This window comes from Dipodomys spectabilis, unplaced genomic scaffold (assembly GCF_019054845.1).
Source record: "Dipodomys spectabilis isolate Male_0828 unplaced genomic scaffold, ASM1905484v1 ptg000147l, whole genome shotgun sequence".
Taxonomy (NCBI): domain Eukaryota; kingdom Metazoa; phylum Chordata; class Mammalia; order Rodentia; family Heteromyidae; genus Dipodomys; species Dipodomys spectabilis.
In genome coordinates this window covers 5,336,531-5,358,511 of record NW_024870824.1, presented here as the reverse complement: position 1 = coordinate 5,358,511, position 21,981 = coordinate 5,336,531, and the positions used below count along the sequence as shown (strand labels likewise).

Here is a 21,981-nt window from a genome sequence, read left to right as displayed (position 1 = left end):
AGCTCTTCAGCTCAAGGCTAGCGCTCTACCAATTGAGCCACAGCGCCACTTCCAGCTTTTTCTGCTTATGTGGTGCTGAGGAATCGAACCCAGGGCCTCATGCATGCAAGGCAAGCACTCTACCACTGAGCCACCTTCCCAGCCCTGTCTTCCATTTCTTTTTCGCTTCCACTGGCATTCTCCCCTGTGTGGTTACTGGCCTTTGAGTCTGGTTTACTGTCTTGGCCATTGATAAATCTTGTAATTTTTCACTTTGATTTTTGCATGTGAATTCAGGAATTATTGGAGAACAATTCCAGGCTCTTGATTGTTTTGGTCGCTAGGTGGCTACTTTTGCTTGGTTCTGGATTTGTTCCTGGATCAATTGATGTAGCTTGCTCTCAGCACTGGGCTGGTTGAGAGTACTTTACCTGGTCTGAGGTTCTGTTGTGGGAGGGGCTGCTTTCCAGCTGCTGGTCTGACCCATGTGGCGCTAACTCTTGTTAGATTGTGATGGGCAGACACACTCTGCCCTCTGCTGGGGTGTGCACTCAGGTCCTGACCAGTCTCGGGCAAGCAGTTAAGATAGCTAGGGTTCCTGTCTGGGATGCACGTAGGGTGCCTTCAACTGCCTACTGGATATCTTAGGCAGTTCCCACCTTTAGTCAAGGATCAGAAGCCTGGACTGCTTGTGTTCCCTCCCAGGGGTGCCCTTGGTCAAGCCTGGCAGGCTGGGTGTTCCGGCTTATTTCTGGTGCATTTGCACAGCTCCCAGCTTCCTTAGGACCTGTAGCCCTGGTGTGTGTGTGGGGGGGGGTTGTTCTAACCCAAGTTCTGGGGGGTTTACCATCAATGCTCTCCCATGGCAGGGGCGTGAAATAGGGGGGCATCACCCTGTGGAGTACTGATTGGGAGCTGTCCAATGGTGCTGTGGCAGATGGCTGGTTTTGTCTGCTGTAGGTTGCTGGTCAACATTGGTTGAGATGATTGTGGGCTATGCTGGGTGGTGGTGCAGGCTAGGTCTGTGTTTCACAGCCTTTGTCACTGTTTATGCTGTTGGTGTGGCACCGAGGGTCTGGGGTTTCTCACAGCTGCCATCCCTGCTCTGGGCTAGACCACTTATGCAAGCCTGGCGCCCCACTGCAAGTCTGGGGGTTTGCACTGCAGCTGAGGACTGAGCTGGGCCACTTATGTGGGCCAATATGGAGAGGTGCTGTGCCCCGCCACGGGTCTGGAGTTGTTCGCTGCAGCCACCAATGCGCCCCCCCCCCCCCCCCCCCCCCCCCCCCCCCGTGGTCTGCCTGTGCAGAGAGGCACTGTGTCTAGGGCCGTTCACCACTGCTGCCAGCAGCTACTGCTGCTCCTGGCTGGGTTGGGCTGCTTGTGCTGGCCAGGAAGAGGCACCACACCGGAAGGGTAAGGGGGGGGAGGTCTTCGAGCGGGTTCTGCGTTCTGATTTTTGTTTGTATTCTCTGGGTTGGCACCAGCTCTTGGGAGTCTTCCAGGAGCCTTGGGACACTTGTGGTTGTCCAGTGCCAGGTGGCTTGAGCAGCTCGGCGCGGAGCCCCGTCTCCCCGCTTTCCTGTCTTTGTATAGGTTCTGAAGTTTTCCCTTTTCTTTTTTCACTTCTTGTATCTCCTTGAGTAATCGTCTTTTAGTTGTTGTGGTCTCTTGGAGAAAGGGAGCATTGAAACCTGAACTCTATTTGGTTGGAGAGCTGTGGTGTTTCCCTACACCATCTTGGTCCCTCCCTTACAAAGGATATTTTTTAAAGTAACAGGGTTTTTGCTTTTTGCTGGTCTTTTCTTTCTTTCTTTCTTTTTTCCATCTGCCCCTTCCATCTTTATATTACTTGTGTTTACTTGTTCTCATGGTACATTTAAATATATGTACTCATATGCAGGATTTTTTTTGAGGGGGGGGGTCCGGTTGTGGGGCCTGAACTCTGGGCCTGGGCGCTGACTCTCAGCTCTTCAGCTCAAGGCTAGTGCTCTACCACTTGAGCCACAGCGCCACTTCCGGCTTTTTTCTTTTTGCTTATGTGGTGCTGAGGAATCGAACCCAGGGCCTCAGGCATGCAAGGCAAGCACTCTACCACTGAGCCACCTTCCTAATCCCAGGCTGTTTGCTTTATAAAAATAGTATCAGCCAGGCACCAGTGGCTCAGGTCTGTAATCCTAGCTACTTAGGAGGCTGCGATCTGAGGATCTCGGTTCAAAGCCAGCCCAGGCAAGAAAGGCCATGAAACTCTTTATCTCCAATAAACCACCTGAAAATTGGAAGTGGTGCTGTGGCTCAAGTGGTAGAGCGCTCACTTTGAGCTAAAGAGCTGAGGGACAGCGCCCAGGCCCAGAGTTCAAGCCCCATGACCAATTTTTTTTTTTTTTTTTTTGAAAAGGATCAAATTTTATATGTTTTTAGCTAGGTGCCAGTGACCCATACCTGTAATCCTACTCAAGAGGCTGATATCTGAGCTTTATGATTTAAAGCCAGTTCTGACAGACAAACCTTAGAGACCCTTATCTCCAATTAATCACTAAAAAGCAGTTCAAGCCTCAGGACTGGTGTGCCAAGGCCCCCCCACCCCCGCCCCCTGTCTCTCTCCCCCTCCCTTTCTCCCTCCACAAAAAATGATATTCCTTTTGTGTATAGTTTAGTTTTTCTATCAGGGCTTTAGGGAGAATGGGTTATGGCTTCATGCTCACTTAATGGACAGCCCACTTTAGCAGACTTTTAAATTACACATACATTTATATATATATGTATATGTATATATATATGTACTAAATATACATATAGTATATAATGTATAATTTTGGGGGTGGTGATATTAGGGTTCAAACTCAGGGCCTCATACTTGTTTGGCTTGCTCATGGCCAACAAACTACCACTTAGGCCAACCCTCCAGCCCTGCTTTTTACTGGTTATGTTGCAAATGGAGCTTAACATACTTTTTTTGTCAGGTCTGGCCTTAAACAACCATCTTCTGGATCTCATCCTCCTGAGTAGTTAGGATTTCAGGCATGAGTCCTTGGTGCAGACTTTTACAAAAACCTTTCTAGGTATTCATGAATTTTTCGTTTGTTTTTTAATCAGGCAACTATTATAGTTTACGTTCTCAGCATGAGAAAGCAGCCTTGTATTTCCAGAGAGCCCTCAAGTTGAATCCTCGGTATCTTGGGGCATGGACCCTAATGGGACATGAGTACATGGAAATGAAAAACACATCTGCTGCTATCCAGGCTTATCGGTAAGCATATAGTGAGTGTGTGTTGGGGGAGGAAGGAAGGGTGGTGGACTTGACTGCTGTAATGTCAGGAACCTATATTGAGCCTATAAGTGGCAAACCTCAGTGATTTTGCCTTTTCACCAGTCTTTTTTTTTTTTTAAATTTCTTAGACATGCCATTGAAGTCAACAAGAGGGACTACAGAGCTTGGTATGGCCTTGGGCAGACTTATGAAATCCTTAAGATGCCATTTTACTGCCTTTATTATTACAGACGGGCCCACCAGCTTCGGTAAGTCTGGTCACTTGGTGTGAGAAGGATTATATTGCTTCTTTGCCTTGTGATAGCTATTAATAAGTCACTGTGATGGTTTATGGAGACCTAAGTTAAAATTGACTAAACATTGATCATTTTTATTGAATGTCTTCCACTAGTGGATTAATAGTACAATTATGAACACAAAGTAATGTTATTATATGAAGCATTCTATTAAAGACCAGTCCTTGAATAGATTTGAAATAAGAGTACAATAGCAGTGGTGCTATTCCTTGATGAAAGGCTGAAGTTATTGGTGGTAGTCTCTGCTCAGACTACCTATGCTTTTTTCTTAGGCCTAATGATTCTCGTATGCTGGTTGCCTTAGGAGAATGTTATGAGAAACTCAATCAACTAGTGGAAGCCAAAAAGGTACCTAAAATTGGGGCCTTAAGATTTTGGGTGGGAATCTGCTGTTACATGAAGATCAGGCTCTTTGTGCACTGATTTTTATCTTTATTGTGATCTATGTGCATGTGAAGTTTGAATATTTTTTTACATCCTTAGGGTAAAAACAAAGCTAGCTGAGATCAGTGTGAATACTAGTATGTAATCTAGATGTGTCAGAAATGGTTAAAATGCTTTGTGATTTGCATGTCTGAACTTCTAGAAGGGTTAGAAGGCTCTTACTCTTTATGTGATTATTTGTTACAAGTTGAGTAGTAAAGTGACTTTTTTTGACAGTGTTACTGGAGAGCTTATGCTGTGGGTGATGTGGAGAAAATGGCTCTTGTGAAACTGGCAAAGTAAGTGAAAGGAGGGAATGCGGCTGATATTTCCTATGTCTTCTCTAGGTTCCATTATTATATATGAGTGTGGGAATAGCGAGATATATATGAAGGCTGGTCAGGAATGAGCCATCATGTGTGTGTGTGTGTGTGTGTGTGTGTGTGTGTGTGTGTGTGTGTGTGTGTGTGTGTGTGTGTGTGTGTGTGTGTGTGTGTGTGTGTGTGTGTGTGTGTGTGTGTGTGTGTGTGTGTGTGTGTTGCTGGAGGCAAACCAACTTTACTGTAGGAGGGGTAGATGGGGAATGTCTAGCCTGATTCACTGCCTATGCTAGAGAGTACCACTTTTAGCCAGGCCTCCATGGCTCACACCTCTAATCCTAGCTCCTTGAGAGACTGAGATCTGAAGATCTTGGTTCAAAGCAAATCCTAGTAGACAAATCTGAGAGACTCTTACCTTCAGTTAACCACCAAAAAGCTGAAAGTAGAGATATGGCTCAAGTGGTAGAGTGCCAGCCTTGAGTAAAAGAGCAAGGCAAGAACACAAGGTCCTGAGTTGAGGCTCCAGAACCAGCACCAAAAAACCCCAGCCAAACAACAACAAAAAAAGTGACACTTCTCAAAAAGGTGGAGTGTCTTCCTGACAATCAAAAGGCCCTGAGTTCAAACTCAGTACTACAAAGAAAAAGAATGAATGAATGAATGGGCCAGGGATATAGCTCAGTGATGAGAGTACTTGGCATAGCAGGTCCAAGGCCTTGAGTTTGATCCTTAGCATGATAAAAACAAATAAACAGAAAGTGAGAGAGGAAGGAAGGGAAGAAGAGAGAAATGAAAGGAGGAGGAAGGAAAGGAGGAGAGAAATGAAATCAAATCCTATTTTCCTGATAAGGGCCAACTAATTTAACTAATAACTCAGAAATAGTTGACCAGTCAAGTGGTAGAATGATAGCCTTGAGCACAAAAGCTCAGGGACAGTCCCTAGGCCCACAGTTCAAGCTACAGGACTGGCAAAAAAAAAAAAAAAAGTTGGCCAAGAGATTCTAGTAGTAGTGGTGGTGGTGATATAAAGGTAATATACAGGGGGTTACAGTTACATAAATTGGGTAAGGAGGACATTTTTTGTTGTTGTTCTAGTCCTGGGACTCGAACTCAGGGCCTGGGCACTGCCCCTGAGCTTCTTTTGCTTAAAGATAGCACTGCACAGTGCCATTTCCGGGTTTTTCTGTTTCTGTGGTACTGAGGAATTGAACCCAGGGCTTTGTGCATGCTAGGGAAGCACTCTACTACTAAGCCACATTCCCAGCCATGCGTACATGTCACCCCTTCCCTTGCTCTCTTTTTGGACAATTGTGGGTCTTTTTTTTTTTGGTCGGTTGTGGGGCTTGAACTCTGGGCCTGGGCACTGCCCCTCAGCTCTTCAGCTTAAGGTGGGCATGCTACCACTTGAGCCACAGTGCCACTTCTAGTTTTCTGGTGGTTTATTGGAGATAAGAGTCTCATGGAGGGCTGGGAAGGTGGCTCAGTAGTAGAGTGCTTGACTTGGATGCATGAGGGCTAGGTTTGATTCCTGAGCACCACATAAGCAGAAAAAGCCGGAAGTGGCGCTGTGGCTCAAGTGGTAGAGTACTAGCCTTGAACTGAAGAGCTGAAGACAGCATCCAGGCCCAGAGTTCAGGCTCCACGACCTACCAAAAAAAAAAATAAAATCTTATCGACTTTCCTGCCTGGGCTGGCTTTGAACCGTGATCCTGAGTAGCTAGGATTACAGGCATGAGCCACTGGCCTCCGGCAATTGTGGGTCTTGAACTCAGGGCCTGGGCATTGTCCCTTAGCTCATTTTGCTCAATGCTATTGTTCTACCACTTTGAGCCATGGTGTGACTTCTGGTTTTCTAGTGATTAGACTTTTCTGGCCAGGCTAGCTTTGAACTGTGACCCCCTGATTTCAGCCTGCTGTGTAGCTAGGATTATAGGTGTGAGCCACCAGTACTAGGCTTAAGAGATTCTGAAATTCAGATCCTCCTGCCCCTTCTCACCCCTGGTACTGGTGATTGAACCCAGTGCCTCCAGTTTGCAAGGCATGCACTCTACCGCTGAGCTACTTTCCCAGCCCTAGTGCCTCCAGTTTGCTTAGGCAGGTGCTCTATCATTTGAACCACAGTCTTGTTTCTAATCTTTCTAATAGTAACTATCTGCTGGGCACTAAAAGTCTTGTGGGTCTCAATTTTGTTATTTTTGTGAAAAATTATACTTGTTTAGGTATTGTGATTTTTGTGTGTGTGTCTTAATCATGTTTTTACTTTTTAATACTTAAGTTGCTTCGTAATTTCTTTTGTAGGCTTCATGAACAGTTGACTGAGTCGGAACAGGCTGCCCAGTGTTACATCAAATATATCCAAGATATCTATTCCTGTGGGGTATGTGTGATAGCATGGGAATTGTTTTACTGACTTTAATCTTATCACTCACTCATTCCTATTATCCTTATCTAGGAAATAGTGGAACACTTGGAGGAAAGCACTGCTTTCCGCTATCTGGCCCAGTACTATTTTAAGTGCAAGCTATGGGATGAAGCTTCAACTTGTGCCCAGAAATGTTGTGCATTCAATGATGTATGTATCAGTTCCTTAGTAAGGGGTTTGGATTTTAGGCTAACGTGTCATTTGTATATCTGTGCGTGTGCATGTGTATGTGTGTGTGCATGCATGTGCACGTGTATGCGTGTGTGTGTGTGTGTTTGTGTGTGTGTGTGTGTGTGTGTGTGTGTGTGTGTGTGTGTGTGTGTGTGCATGCATGTGTATGTGCTGGGGCTTGAACTGAGGTGCTATTCTTTAGCTTTCTTGCTTAAGTGTAGCACTCTTTACTTGAGCCACAGCTTCATAGCTTTTTGCTGGTTAATTTTCCTGTCTGGGCTGCTTTCTGACTGTCTTCCTCAGATATCAGCTTCCTGAGTAGCTAGAATTATAGGTGTAAGCCACGGGTACCTGGCTAAGTAAGCCTGGAATACACATACACCCCCATGATGTGGGAAGGTGGATAAGAATGTTACTAGTGTGGGGCACTGGTGGCTCACTCCTGTAATCCTGTTCAGGAGGCTGCAGTGTGGGAATCACAGTTCAAGTCAGCCTGTGCAAGAAAGACTGTTTCTTTTTTTTTTTTTGGGTCCGGTCGTGGGGCCTGAACTCTGGGCCTGGGCGCTGTCCCTCAGTTCTTCAGCTCAAGGCTAGCGCTCTACCACTTGAGCCACAGATCCACTTCCGGCTTTGTTTTCTTTTTGCTTATGTGGTGCTGAGGAATCAAACCCAGGGCCTCAGGCATGCAAGGCAAGCACTCTACCACTGAGCCACCTTCCCAGCCCCTATGTGAGTTTCTTATCTTCAGTTAACTGCCAGAAAACCAGAGGTGATGCTGTGGTTCAAAATGGTAGCATGCTTAGCCTTTAGCAAGAGAGCTCAGGGACAGTGCCCATGCCTTGAGTTCAAGTCCCATGACAAAAAGAAAAATCAGTAGGAAGCCTTTCCTTTTTATGTTTTTAAATTTTTTATGGTACTGAGTTTTTGTTTTTTGTTTTGTCAGTCATGGGGCTTGAAGTCTCAGCCTGGTTACTTCCCTCAGCTCTTCAGCTCAAGGCGAGTGCTCTACCACTTGAGCCTCAGCGCCACTTCCAGTTTCCTACTTGTTTATTGGAGATAAGAATCTCACGGAGTTTCTTGCTTGGAGTTTCTTTCCTGGGCTGGCTTTAAACTGTGATCCTCAGATCTCAGCCTCCTGAGGAGCTAGGATTACAGGCGGGAGCCACGAGGTTTTTTTTGTTTTGTTTTTTCTTAAGTAACTTTACCCAGGTGGAACCCAAACCCACAATCCCTGGCTTAGGAGGCCAGTGCCTTATCCATGAGGTCACTGGAGCTTGCGGATTCTCTCCACCCCTTAGGAATAGAGTCTTGCTTATATAGCCTGGGCTATTCTATAACTTTATGTAACCCAGGTTGGCCATGAACATGTAATCTTCCTGATTTAGTTCTAAGGGTTGAGATTACAGATGTACCACCATGCCTGATTTAAAAACCTACTTTGGTCTGCCTAACTCAATTATCCATTTAACAGTATTTTTAATAGCCTGTTTTTGAGAATAGCCTTGGATATATTTTGAAACAATTGCCTGACTTTATTTCAGACCCGAGAAGAAGGTAAGGCCTTGCTCCGACAAATCCTACAGCTTCGGAACCAAGGGGAGACTCCCACAACTGAGATGCCTGCTCCCTTCTTCCTCCCAGCTTCACTGTCTGCTAACAATACGCCCACCCGCAGAGTTTCTCCACTCAACTTGTCTTCAGTCACACCATAATTACCTAAGTCAGCACATTTTGCTTAAGCTTTAAGTAAGGAATGGCCATGTCTATTTTCCCAAGGACCTTAGCTGTTTTCATTTCTACAGATGAAAATAGCTTTAGGGAGTTTATATACCTTCAGGGGCAGAACAGATACTTGTCTTTTGTTAGTTAGAAGCACTTCACTCTTCCCTATTCAGAGTTGCTATAGTTCTTGGCTTTTTTCCAGGGCCTCCCCTCCACTCACGAAAACATCCCTTGTATAGCACTTTAGCACAGGCCATCCTACAAGAACAAGTTTCAATGCTGCTGGGAATGGGGTAGACATGAGATGAATCTATCACTCCACCTTCTTGGGCAGGGAGTAGGTCAAGCAGAGGCAGAGTTCTGCATTAGACAAAAATGAGTTTTTAATTTTGGAGGATTCTTTTTTGGGCTGGCTCTTGGGCTTAAACTCAGGGCCCAGAGTCTCAAGCTCTTGCTTAGCTTTTTTACTCAAAGCTGGCACTCTACCACTTGAGCCACAACTGACTGCTGGTTAATTGGAAAGAAAAGTCTATTAGATTTGGCTGCCATGGCTAGTTACTGGCTTCATATTAAAGATTTTAGCCTGAGTAGCCAAGATTACAGGTATGACCAAACCTGGCCTTTGTTTTGTTTTTGCTATTTGAGACAAGGTCTCACTAAATTGCCCAGGCTGGCCTCAACTTGGTCCTCCAGTCTAAGCCTCCCTAGTGTTGGGATTACAGGCATTGGCCAGTGTCAAGATAATACCTTGTGAATTGGTTGAGCATAATCTCTATTTTGATGCTGATTACATTTACATAGTAGATCTGTACATGTGTTCTTACTCTACAAAATGTTCTTTGAAACACCTTTGAAAAGTTTTCTAGAAGCTTTCAAATTGGGAATAATTTAGGATTGAATAGAACACTGAACTATTGATGGATTTTTCCTAGGGCAAAGGTATTTAAGGTATTAGCTATACCCTTACTAAGACAGGACAAGAAAAGAGGAATAGTCTTTTTTTTTTTTTTTTTTTTTTTTGTGGGTCGTGGGGCTTGAACTTTGGGCTTGGGTGCTGTCCCTGCACTCTTCAGCTCAAGGCCAGCACTGTACTGCTTGAGCTACAGTGCCACTTCCGGTTTTCTAGTGGTTTATTGGAGATAGGACTCACAGTCTTTCCTGCCTGGGCTGGCTTTGAACCTCGATCCTCAGATCTCAGCCTCCTGAGTCACTAGGATTACAGGCATGAGCCACCTCAGATCTCAGCCTTCTGAGTAGCTAGGATTACAGGTGTGAGCCACCAGCGCCCGGCAGGAATAGTCTTTTTTGTGTTAATACTGAGGCTTGAACTCTGGGCCTCACACTCACTTGGCTTTTTCTGCTCAAGGCTGGCACTCTATACCAGTTGAGCTACTGCTCCATTTCCAGGATTACAGATAATTTCATGGACATTCGAAAATAACTATAGGTAAAAGTAAGTGTTCATGCTGGTCTGTTTTTCTTATCTCTAATACTTTTTTTTTTTCCCCAGCCCTATTTGTTTAGACCATATGGGAATCATTGTTATGGTGCTCATTGAGGGTTTCAGGCCTGTGCATGTGTTCAGTAGATAATATGCTATTTGTCTGTTGTAATGAATTTATACAAGAGATGCTATGGATTATTCTGAGCTTAGGATCCAGCCTTGTGTTGTTCCTTGAACATTTTTACTCACCTTTTAATGTGTGATACTTCATTTTATATTAAAAGCTTAAGACTATCTAGTGACATTTGGATTCATTTCTTATTAAGCCTTCTTTCACTAGTTATTTTAGTGTCTGGTTTCTATTGCTATTCCTGTGCAAGATTCCCATTAGCTAGAATAAAATGAAGTTTGTGTCAATTTTTCTGTCTTTTTTTAAAAGTTGCTTTAATGTTTTTGCTAAATTTGGAATTCAAATAAAAATGTGAACAATAATATATTTAAATTTTTGTGTGCATAAAAACCATATGTGAAAAGAATGAGATTATATAGGTGATTATAATACAAAAGAGGAAAAAATAGTATCTGAGTATTACATTCTGGATAAAGTTCCAAGTATATGGCAAAGCTTAAGAGTATTAGGCTGAGCAATTGTTCCACTTCAGGGCAATAGCTGTATTTCTCTTCCCTATAGCCTTAGTATTTTTTGCCAAAGGGCCCAGATTTGAGTAAAGGAGAGTGCCTTGAGCGTAAAATCCGAGCATAAGGACTGCAGTTTGTTGAGCTTTGGCAGGTGGGTGTTCGGGGAAGTAAGTTTCGAAGGAATGGTTTCTTCCCTGGTGGTTGTTGATCTGGTTGTTGGTTTTCCTGGTTGACACCAAGGCGTTTTTTGGCAGAAGAAGCCTGGCCTTGTAGCTTTAGGACAGTATTATACTGCTCAGCAATGCATGCTGCCTTCTTCCGAAGGTCCAGTTTCACTAGCATCATGTTATTTTGCAGCTCAGCCAGGGTCTGGTCCTAAGGGACATGAGCAAAGTTAGAGAAAACATTTCTGTCTTCTACATTACAGAAATAAGAGCAAGGTAAGCTTGGGGCATGCCTCCTGTAATAGAACACCTAACATGCACTAGGCCCTGATTTCAAATCCCAGCAAGGAGAAGAATCGAGGTGTATGATATATGTTAGTATTTTGTGTCTTCAAAGATGATTGTAACTGAATGGTGTATATTTTGATTCCTAGATATAAGCAGTGCTGAACAGTGATATTTCCTAACACATAATGTAGTATGCACTTCAGAGTTTGTGTAAACTTAAAAGAGCCTTAGTCTCAAGATATCAAATGCTGCCTAGTCATTTTTCTTTCACATTTTAAGATCCTGAAGGTAGGATGCATCTTACTGGCAAGAAACATACTAGGCTGAATATAGCTCAGGTAGAGTCCTTGCTCTGGGTTAAAAAGACAGTTTGTCACAGCTTGTTACTTTTTTTCTAATTAATACATAAAATAGTAGTATGATCAACAAAGTATGATAATATCTGCCTCCCAATCAAGTGCCTATAATATCACTTGGCATAGACTTCCTGGTAAGTATACACTGAACAAAGATTATTTTTATTTTGCAAGAAAGAGTAACTCTTGCTAGGTACCAGTGGCTCAGGCCTGTAATCCTAGCTATCCAGGAGGCTGAGATCTGCAGATCGCGGTTCAAAGCCAGCCCAGGCAAGAAGATTTATCTCCAATAAAAACCGGAAGTGGTGCTGTGGCTCAAGTGGTAGAGTGCTTGCCTTGAGCTGAAGAGCTCCAGGACAGCGCCCAGGTGCAGAGTTCAAGCCCCATGACCGACCAAAAAAAAACCCCAAAACTCCTCTAACTATAAGTTCCACCTGAAAATCTTTTTCCATCCTCTTCATTCCCTTTTTCACATAGCATTGGAGGAAGCAGAAAGAAGTAGAGGAGGTAGGGAGGGGTGGGGGATGGAAGAGGATAACAGACTGCCCTTACCTGTTTGATTAAGATGTCATCACAAGTGGTAAAAGCTTGACGAAGTTTTTCTGCTCCAGTGCTGTGGCAACAGGCCCTTTCTGCTGATTGGAGAGACTGGCCAACTTTCTGAAGTTCTGATCGCAGCAGCCGTATGTTCTGAGAAAGTAGGAATAAGATTGTGACTAATACCAACTAGAATAGTGATTCTGGTGGAAAGCCATTTCAAGAAAAGTATAATTAGGAAGGAAAGGTAAACCATTCCCCAGGACTGGGGGAAAAAAAACACCTTGTACTCACATGAACTGATATAAGAGCGTTATACTTTAGAGGTTGTCTTAGGTAAGAACTTTGAGAAAGAACTGAGAAAGGAAATTACCTTCTGGCCTTCCTCTAACTTCTTGTCCACATCACTTGTGAAAGGTTTGGCTGAGGGTGGTGGTTCTAACATTTTTTGGTACTTCTGTAGCTCTGAGGGAGGGAAACAGGAAACTTGAATGTGTGGAATTTTCAGCTTTGGACTTACCTTTTATGTGCATGTGCCAGTCCTGGGGCTCAAGTTCAGGGCCTGAGTTTAACTTTTTTGCTCATATACCACTTGAGACACAGTGTAGTCTACTTGCAGCTTTTTGGTGATTGAAATATTCTTTTTTTTTTTTTCTTTTTTTTTGGGGGAGGTCCGGTCGTGGGGCCTGAACTCTGGGCCTGGGCGCTGTCCCTCAGCTTTTCAGCTCAAGGCTAGCGCTCTGCCACTTGAGCCACAGCACCACTTTTGGCTTTTTTTTCTTTTTGCTTATGTGGTGCTGAGGAATCGAACCCAGGGCCTCAGGAATGCAAGGCAAGTGCTCTACCACTGAGCCACCTTCCCAGCCCTGTTTGAAATATTCTTATGGCCCTTCATTCCTAGGCTGGGAAGGTGGCTCAGTGGTAGAGTGCTTGCCTTGAACACAGATCTTCAGATCTCAGCCTCCTGAGTAGTTAGAATTTTAGGCATGAATTACCAGTGCCAAGCTTCCCAGACTGAGTTAACAGTAGCTTATACCAAATTTTAAGAGTGAGGTCAAGCCAGGCACTGGTGGTTTACACCTATAGTCCTAGCTATTCAGGAGGCTGAAATGTAAGAGTCACCATTCAAAGCCAGCCTAGGCAGGAAAGTCTGTGAGCTCGTCTCCAATTAACCAGAGAAGAGCTGGAAATACAGCTGTGGCTCAGGTGGTAGAGCACCAGTCGAGCAAAAAAGCTAAGGAATAGTTTGTAGGCTATGAGCATGTGTGTGCACAAAAGAGGTCAAATGCATCCTAGAGTGAATGTTGCACAAAATTTTGTTGGGAGTCAAGCAGGTATTCTCCTATGGGAGCCATGAGCCTGTCAAACTTAGGCCTTCTGACAGGTAAAGGCCCTAAATTCAATCCCCAGTACCACCAAAGGAAACAAAGACCTAGGTTTGAATGCCATGTCTTTCCCCGAAGCACTATCATGCTTCCTGCCTCCTTCCCTTCCTCACCTTCAGTGGTGGAGCTTAGCTCTGCTTTGCATTGTTCTAGTTTAGTTTTAGCCTCCTGGAGCTGCTGTGTGGTGGCAGAAGCTGCCAACCTCTGTGACCGTCGCAGGGACAATTCATGTCCTGACTGTTGATGAGTCACAGCCTGCTGTTGTCTGGTTTCTTGCAAGAGAGCTTCTAGCTCTTCAATTTTTTCATCCCGCTCCTAAGAGGAAAGAAGAGAATACAATTCTATATATCATATACTGCAGGACCAGATGTTGAACAAATGAATAAAATCCTTAACGGTTAATTTAAGCCTCAAAATGCTTTTTGTTAGTCATTTTTGCCTTTTCCTTGATTAACTAAGCAAAGATGGAACACCTACCTAGCAAAGTGAATTATATATACCTGCACTTAACCAGTTTATAAAATCTGCTTATGTGAGGCAATCTAGTGATGGAAATAAATCTGAACAACTAGTTTGGATAGGTTCAGGACAACTCACTTGAATCTCTTCTTGGTAAAAAGTTGTTAGTGATTCCTTAAGGATCTTTAGTTTCTCTTCATATGTTTCTTCTAATAGTTCCTTTTGGGCATCCAAATGTTCACTGTCAGGAGGAAAGAAGTGAGTGAAGATTCTAGGGAATGAACTGGAGAACACTTGACGCACAACTTCATCCTAGTACCTATTTCTGCCTTCTGCCAGTTAACGTAGAGGGATCACTCAGAAGGTACTGTACCTGCACCACTGTTCCCGTTGTTGCATCTGTTCTACCATCTCATTACAAATTTCATCACGGAGCTGCATCTCCAGCTGCAACTTTTCCTGTCGTTCTTTAAAAAGCAGTGTTTTCATAGCTTCTACCACCTGAAGGAGCTCCTAGGAACAACGTGTCAGAAATCATAAATTGCCTATGTTCCAAATAGGTAAAGCCCAAAGGCTGTATGGAGTGTGTAGTCAGGAAGCTGCTGCACTGTTCCTGAGCCTTTTTGTGCTCAAGGTTAGTGCTCTGTATCTCTTTTTTTTTTTTGGGGGGTCCGGTCGTGGGGCCTGAACTCTGGGCCTGAGCTCTGTCCCTCAGCTCTTCAGCTCAAGGCTAGCGCTCTACCACTTGAGCCACAGCCCCACTTCCAGCTTTTCTTTTCTGCTTATGTGGTGCTGAGGAATCGAACCCAGGGCCTCAGGCATGTAAGGCAAGCGCTCTACCACTGAGCCACCTTCCCAGCCCCAGTGCTCTGTATCTCTTGAGCCACAGCTCCACATCTGGTTTTTGAATAGTTAGTTAGAGATACGTCTCACAGGGACTTTTCTGCCCAGGCTGGCTTTGATCCTCAGATCTCAGCCTCTTGAGTAGAAAGGATTACAGGTGTGAGCCACTGATACTCAGCTGCCATAATTTTTTTTTTTTTTTTGCAGTTTTAAGGTTTGTAGTCAAGGCCTCGTTCTTGCTTAGCTTGCTTGTTTGGCTGGTGTTTTACCCTTTGAGTCATGCCTCCAGACCAGCCTTTTGCTGGGTATTTTGGAAATAGTCTCACATTTTCTGACAGGATTGGTAATAAAATTTGAGTAGTTATTCACAAAAACTTTCTTGTATTCTTACCTCCTTGCTATATACAGAGATGTCAGCTTCATTTTCAATGTGGTCATCAAGACCTAGGTCTGCCTTACTCCCTTTTTCTAAGCCAGATGATGCTTGAAGACTGTGCTCTTTGATGAATGAACGCAGGGATGGGAGTCCCAGATGCATAGGCGGGGCATGTACAAGCTAGACGAGGGGGGAAAAAAAGCCCAAAAACAACAACAACAAAAAAAGCCACATTAACTTCTTAAATAGTTTTTAATAGCTTTCATGAAGTTACCAACTCAAAGCAGGCATCTCACATCCAAAGATTCTCACCTGGCTAGCAATGGCTGAAAATTTAGCCACATGCAGTGTCTCATCATAGGTAGATGCACAGGGATTGATATTGACAATCATGCAGGAACGGCCTCTACCTGTGAAGAAGCCCTGAAACACTCGAGTCAACTTGCTGTCACGGAAGGGAACCAGGTTCTGTTTAGACCTGACAAAGAATCAGGAACATAGATTTATGAGCAGAACTTATTCTCTGAGTATCCCAGCACCATCCCCATTGACGACCAGTAAGTCTTAGCAAATTGACCAGCCTCCCAGCCTTCCCACCTCACAGCTTACCGGTTCTGCTGGTTTTGGCGAAGGGCAGCAATACAACGGCCCAGGGTGTGTAGAGATGTGTTAATGTTCCCTGCTTCCTTTAGCCGTTCACCACTCTTTTGATCTTTGCAGCGCTCTGAGCCAGCCAGATCACAGAGTGACAACCTAGAATGATGATGCCCAGTGTCTGTCATAAGAACCTTGTGTGAATAAGCTAGCCCATCATAAGTTCTGGAGAAGGGAGGGCCTATTGGGAATCTATATGTGAGAGAGAACAAGTAATTCCTCTGAAGACCTCTCCTCTACTCCCACAACTACTAAGTGGCCAAAATGTCTTAGAATAAAAACTTACTCGCTGATTTGGGGGATCATATCTCCTTCCCCTTGAAGGTGCAGAATTCGGATTGAGAAGATACTGTGACTAAAAGTTAAGAAAAAGAGAAAAGTCAGTTGCATCCCTTCCATAACCAAGCAGAAAACTAAAGTTCCCCAGATACAGTGAAGGGTTTATTTTTATAACTCACCTTCGGCTAGAGTTCTGATTTAGGTGGGTGCTGGCAAAGCTCTGGTTCTTACGACCGACTTTGAGGAGTTTCCAAGCTTCTTCAGCATCTCGAACATGAATCCAATTGAGATCTGGAGCCAAAGGAGAGAAAGATATAAGGCAGGAACACTCAATTCCTTCCCTAGTTTCCACATCCCTTCCAGAGTTTCTGTAGCCTCCCTCATATTCACATACCTTTTACATAAGCATTGCCATTTTGATCTTCACACAGCCGTAGAGTCTGCCTCTTACGCTGTGGGCTAGGTGGTTCTAACAGGTCATATAGCAGTTCATTGTAGATCTCAAAGAAGGAGATCCAGATAGAGAAGCGAATGTCTGTTGGGACACTAACTGGGGCAGTGTCTGGCTGTGCCCACCGCTGACTTGTTTCTGAGGAAGAAGCCAATGTAGAGTCTTTTTAACCCTAGAGCAATCCATCTCATAAAATGGAACCTAATATTGCAACCTTTGGTCTGCAACCCTTATAGACCTGTAGGGAACAGGGAGTATGTCCCTACTATTACTGGCATAGAACCCAGACCTAATACATACCATCCAGCTGGCTACTGCTAGTAAACTGACTGCTTGAAGAGAGCCCAGCAATGCCACTATCAAAACTGGTGCTAGTACCCATCCGACTTTCAATGTAGACATTCTTCTTCAAGGAAGTAGATAGCTCCTCCTGGAGAACAGAGAGAAAGTAAGCACAAAAACTTTCCTGAGATGTGTACCCCTTACTCCTCCCTACCTTCATGCATACCAACACTTCACCTCTTGGAGGCCTCCATTTAGCAAGGACATCTTTTTCACTTCCTCCTGTCGAATTTGCTTGCTGTCTAGCCAGATTACCTCATTGGAGAGCAATGGCTTCAGATCAGGTGTTGAATGAAGTTGTCCCTGGAGGCTATTGAAGATCAGAGCTAGTGACCGGGGAAGGATTCCTCCATCCTTGATGGTACCTAGGGTCAGAGGAAAGATGGACAGCTGAAGCAAGTCTCTTTCTCTTCATAACTCAGGGTATTAAAAGGTAAAGACCATTATTACATGCAAACCAGAAAACTGGTGAATCAGGTGCTGGGGCTCACACTTGTAATCCTAACTACTCAGTATGTTGAGATCTGAGGAACATGGGTCAAAGCCAGCCAAGGCAGGAAAGTCTGTGAGACACTTATCTGCAATTAACCACGAAAAAAGTCAAGAGTAGAGTTTTGGCTCAAGTGGTAGAGTGAAAAAAAAAAGCTAAAGGGCAGTGCCTAAACCCTGAGTTCAAGCCCCAGTGCCAGCACAATAAATAAATTCTGTGAATTCTTACCACTTACCTTGAATCGTGTGGGTTTTCCCTGAGTTGGTAACTCCGTACGTATAGATGAGCCAGTTCTGTCCTTTGAGTACATCCTTTACCATCTCCTTCACAGTCAGGTTGAAGAAGTTTGCCTGTCCTACTTCTGGCCCAAATATCTAGAAACACATCCAAGTTTCTCAGAGGCCATCTTTTTTGTGTGTGTGTGCCAGTCCTGGGGCTTGAACTCTGGACCTGGGCGCTGTCCCTCAGCTCTTTAGCGCAAGGTAAATGCTCTACCACTTGTGCCACAGTGCCACTTCTGGTTTTCTGGTGGTTAATTGGAGATAAGAGTCTCATGGACTTTCCTGCTGAGGCTAGCTTTAAACTGCAGTCTTCAGATCTCAGCCTCCTAAGTAGCTAGGATTACAGGCCTGAGCCACCAGTGCCCAGCCCTGAACTTTTTTTGCTATTGCTCTATTACTTGAACTATAGCTCTACTTCCAGATTTTTGGTAGTTAATTGGAGATAAGTTTCATAGACTTTCTCTGTGTACTCTAGCTTGAACCACAATTCTCAGATCCTGGCCTCCTGAGTAGCTAGGATAACAAGTGTGAGTCACCAGTGTAACCTGGTTTCAGAGTCCATCCTTTATCTCCCACATGTCTCCTATAAGAGCCAGCAAATAAATCTTTTTGGGTGGTTGGCTCTGAAGACCATTCAAGTAGGTACTTTCTGCTCTTTAGATAAAGCTTTCTCTTCAGCTGTTCCTAAACATTGAGTACTCAAACACTTTGTAAGTCCATCTTTTATCCAAATCAACAAGCACTTAGACAATGCTATAAACTAATCCTAAACCTGCATATACAATGTGGGCAATATAATGGCTGTAACTGTGGGCTTTGGAGACGGATGGGTCTCCATTCATAGCTCTAACATTGGCTAAGCTCTATGGCTTAACAATAATACCTTTGCTGAGTTATAGTATCCTTGTTGGGAAAATACGAATAATAGGGATAACAACAGAATTTTTAAGACTAAGTGCAAAAAAGTACTTGACATAGATTAACAGCCCACTAGAAAAGTCACTCGAAAGTTGAGCTGGGTGTCAGTGGACCATGCCTACAATCTTAGCTACTCGGGAGGCTGAGATCTGAGAATTTGAACTCAGCCTGAGCAGGAAAGCCCATGTGAGACTCTTATCTTTAATTCACAAAAAAGAAAAGAAAAGAAAAGCCAGAAGTGGAGCTGTAGCTCAACTGGTAGAGCTTTAGCTTTGAGCAAAAAAAAAAAATCTCCAAGATAGGTTGGGAATGTGGCTTAGTGGTAGCATACATGAAGCCCTGGGTTCTATTTCCCAGTATCACATAAACAGAAAAAGCTGGAAGTGGTGCTATGGCTCCAGTGGTAGAGTGCTAGCCTTGAGCAAAAGAAGCATAGGGATAGTGCCCAGATCCTGAGTTCAAGCCCCAAGACTGGCCAAACAACAACAACAACAAAACTCCAAGACAGTGTCCAGGCTCTCTTGAGTTCAAGCCCTAGGATGGACTTGCATGCATGTTCACACATGTTATATCTGAGTGCCATCTGAGGATCACAGTTTAATCTGATTGATCTGAAGATCGTAGCTGGAAGCCAGCTTGGGCAGAAAAGCTCCTGAGACTCTTAACTCCAATTAACCAGCAAAACCTAGAAGTGGAGTTGTGACTCTAGTAGTATAGTGCCATAGTGCCATCCTTGAGCAAAAAAGGTACGGGACAGCATTCATGCCCAGATTTCAAGCCCTAATACCAGCACAAAAAGATAAATAAAAGTTGTTTTTAAATGTTGATCAGTTTTCATAGATCAGTATATCCATACCTGAGAAAATGTGAACCTATGAGTGGCTTGGCCAATTCCCCGCTCATTGCTCTTTAGAGCAAATGAATCCTTAGGTGCTTGCAGAACAAGGGTCTCCAAATTCTCAATACGTACACAGCCCTGGGAAGGGGAAAATGTTACCACTGAAGGAAATATTCCTGGGTAATTTCTTATGTACTTCATCATTCCTCCTTAAATCCTTCTTTAAACACTTACCTGATCCTCATGTCTTTCTAACTCTGAAGGTAACAAGGGCCTGACTCGGAGGTATACTTTTACCTTCTCTGTATTATCCTCACACAGAACCTGTAGCAAAATTCCAGACAGAAACTACAGATTAATCTTAGAAGTTACCTCTGAGCAAATGGCACAAGGCATAGTTCCTAGAAATCATGCTAACATGGCCCATTCCAACTGAATGCAAGTATCCTTTGATTACACAATCATGTCAACCCACATGAGCTCTTCTTTGTTACCTTTCCTTATTTCCTCATTATCCTGAAAACCTGGCTTGCCCTATTAAATATCTGAGTTAGAACTCATTGACTATATAAAAATCAACATGTGACATTTCAACAAAGCACAGTACAACATAGTAGAACACACCTGACTTTGACTCCCAATTCCGTCTAGGAACTATAAGACTTTAAAATTTTCTTTAAGGGGCTGGGAAGGTGGCTCAGTGGTAAAGCGCTTGCCTTGCATGCATGAGGCCCTGGGTTCGATTCCTCAGCACCACATAAGCAAAAAAGAAAAAAGCCAGAAGTGCCGCTGTGGCTCAAGTTGTAGAGCGTTAGCCTTGAGCTGAAGAGCTGAGGGACAGCGCCCAGGCCCAGAGTTCAGGCCCCATGACCGGACCCAAAAAAAATTTTTTTTTCTTTACCTTAGTTTTTCTCTTTTTCTTAGTTAAAATTTTATGTATGTGGTATGAAGGAATTGAACCCAGGGCCTCATGCATGCTAGGCAAGCATTCTACCACTAAACCATATCCCCAGCTCCTGCTTTAGTTTTCTTATCTAAAGAATGAGGTTAATAATAGCATCCATCTCATTCATTCAATAGATATTTAGAATGCCTACTATGGCTTAGGAATGTTAAGAGGCTTTAGTGGTTCTAGTGAAAGATATTTTCAAGGGTCCTGTGTTCATGAAAGAGATTCATGAAGGAGATTCTAAGAGAGGAAAAAGATGTAACCAATATAAGTTAACTTTAACACATGACATAGTACAGTGGTTTTCAACTATTGCCATTTCCCACCCTCTAGGGGACATTAGAACAAGCGGGAAGGTATCACTGACATCTGGTGGTTTGAGGCCAGAAATGCTACTAAGCATCCTACAAGCACAGGACAACCCCTGAATACAAAGAATTGGCCCCCAAATATTAATCATGCTACAGCTGAGAAACACTAGCAACACAGAAAGAGGGGCTAAATAGAAACTATGATTGATATTACTAAAACATGAATGTTTGAATGTTATGAATGCTGCATGTTATGGCTCTGCAAATAATTTTTTGTTTATGTGCTGGGATTTGAACTTGGGCTTCACAAACGGTCAGCATAGATTCTACCATTAAGCTACATCTTTCAGCCCTATACAAGTTACATAACAAAAATAGGCTCCATGAGATATGATTATTCTACTCTCAAGACTGAACATGCACTTGAGGGTACTGCATTAATATAATACAAGTAATAGTTACTTTTATAAACACACCGTATGTTTTCTTCTTGTCAGACCTTTAAATTTGAATTGTTCTCCCACATTATCAGGATTACAGATCTTTGATCTTCTATTAGATGTATGCATAACTATTAGGCTGAGGGTCACACTCCAACTCTTTTACCTGCTGTTTGTCCTCCAAGGAGGTGGAAATGACAGAGCAGTCTGACAACAGTTTCTTATGCATTGCAGATCCCAAATCTGCAGCTGTGGACTCAAACATAGGAGATACTACGACATCCTCATCGGACAGCAAGCCTGCCGGCGGGGAGAGGATGCCTTGAGACATGACAGTAGGAAAAGGCCTACGTCTAAAAAGAAACAAGAGTAAGGAAAAGAAAATTAACAATTATAGATGCGAACTATAGGTGCCTCATGACCCGGTCCTGCTGCCTGAATTTCAACTCTATTCACCTCCATTATCTGCAAAGGGGATGGGGATGAGAGGAACAAACCAGTCCGCAGATCAGCGTCGCATTTCTAAATGCGAACAGGTATCAAGAGTTAACTGGCTTTCAAAGCAGAAGGCCACGCTCCAAAGAGGGTGGGTGTCTGGCAAGCAGTGTTGTGGAGGTGGTGTTAGCATCCCTAGGATCTTTTCCCAGACTCACTCCAAGGTTCACATAGAAAGTATGAGTATTAAGAAGAGAGAGAGAGAGAGAGAGAGAGAGAGAGAGAGAGAGAGAGAGAGAGAGAGAGAGAGAGAGCGCTGCTGCTCCGCTCTCTGAATGCCTATTCCACAGGAGCAGGAGCTGATAAACTGGGTTATAGCGCATCCGCACACTTACCAGGAGACAGGATCTTCGCTGCTTCCCTGGTACCAACTCCCAGCCCTTGGCGGAACCCGAACTTTCGCTGGGAGAGAGATCAACTCCGCCCACGAGGGGCAGC

At 43.9% G+C, this 21,981-nt stretch overlaps 2 protein-coding genes across 3 annotated transcripts in view; one reads left to right on the top strand and one right to left on the bottom strand.

Moving 5' to 3' along the window:
- The window catches only part of Cdc23 (cell division cycle 23), a 36,627-nt gene extending 27,090 nt beyond the window's left edge, over positions 1-9,537 (top strand). Inside the window, exons 10-16 of one of the 2 annotated variants that reach the window (XM_042692024.1) lie at positions 3,076-3,229; positions 3,379-3,498; positions 3,819-3,894; positions 4,207-4,268; positions 6,588-6,666; positions 6,742-6,861; positions 8,424-9,537. In XM_042692024.1, coding sequence (XP_042547958.1) covers positions 3,076-3,229; positions 3,379-3,498; positions 3,819-3,894; positions 4,207-4,268; positions 6,588-6,666; positions 6,742-6,861; positions 8,424-8,594 — 782 coding nt within the window. In that variant the 3' untranslated portion in view covers positions 8,595-9,537. The remainder of the gene's footprint in view (positions 1-3,075; positions 3,230-3,378; positions 3,499-3,818; positions 3,895-4,206; positions 4,269-6,587; positions 6,667-6,741; positions 6,862-8,423) is intronic. The other variant, XM_042692025.1, reaches the window with a different exon arrangement.
- A 425-nt stretch (positions 9,538-9,962) lies between these two features.
- Positions 9,963-21,960, bottom strand: Kif20a (kinesin family member 20A). Its single transcript, XM_042692022.1, has 19 exons — positions 21,879-21,960; positions 21,215-21,401; positions 19,583-19,672; positions 19,367-19,486; positions 17,547-17,685; positions 16,999-17,186; positions 16,780-16,909; positions 16,423-16,617; positions 16,208-16,319; positions 16,036-16,104; positions 15,705-15,848; positions 15,408-15,573; positions 15,111-15,275; positions 14,250-14,389; positions 14,015-14,117; positions 13,531-13,732; positions 12,406-12,497; positions 12,048-12,185; positions 9,963-11,062 (listed from the first exon to the last, which is right to left on the bottom strand). The coding sequence occupies exons 2-19, from the start codon at positions 21,377-21,379 to the stop codon at positions 10,742-10,744; spliced, it is 2,679 nt and encodes an 892-aa protein (XP_042547956.1). The 5' UTR covers positions 21,380-21,401; positions 21,879-21,960; the 3' UTR covers positions 9,963-10,741.
- Between the last annotated feature and the right edge of the window lie 21 nt (positions 21,961-21,981).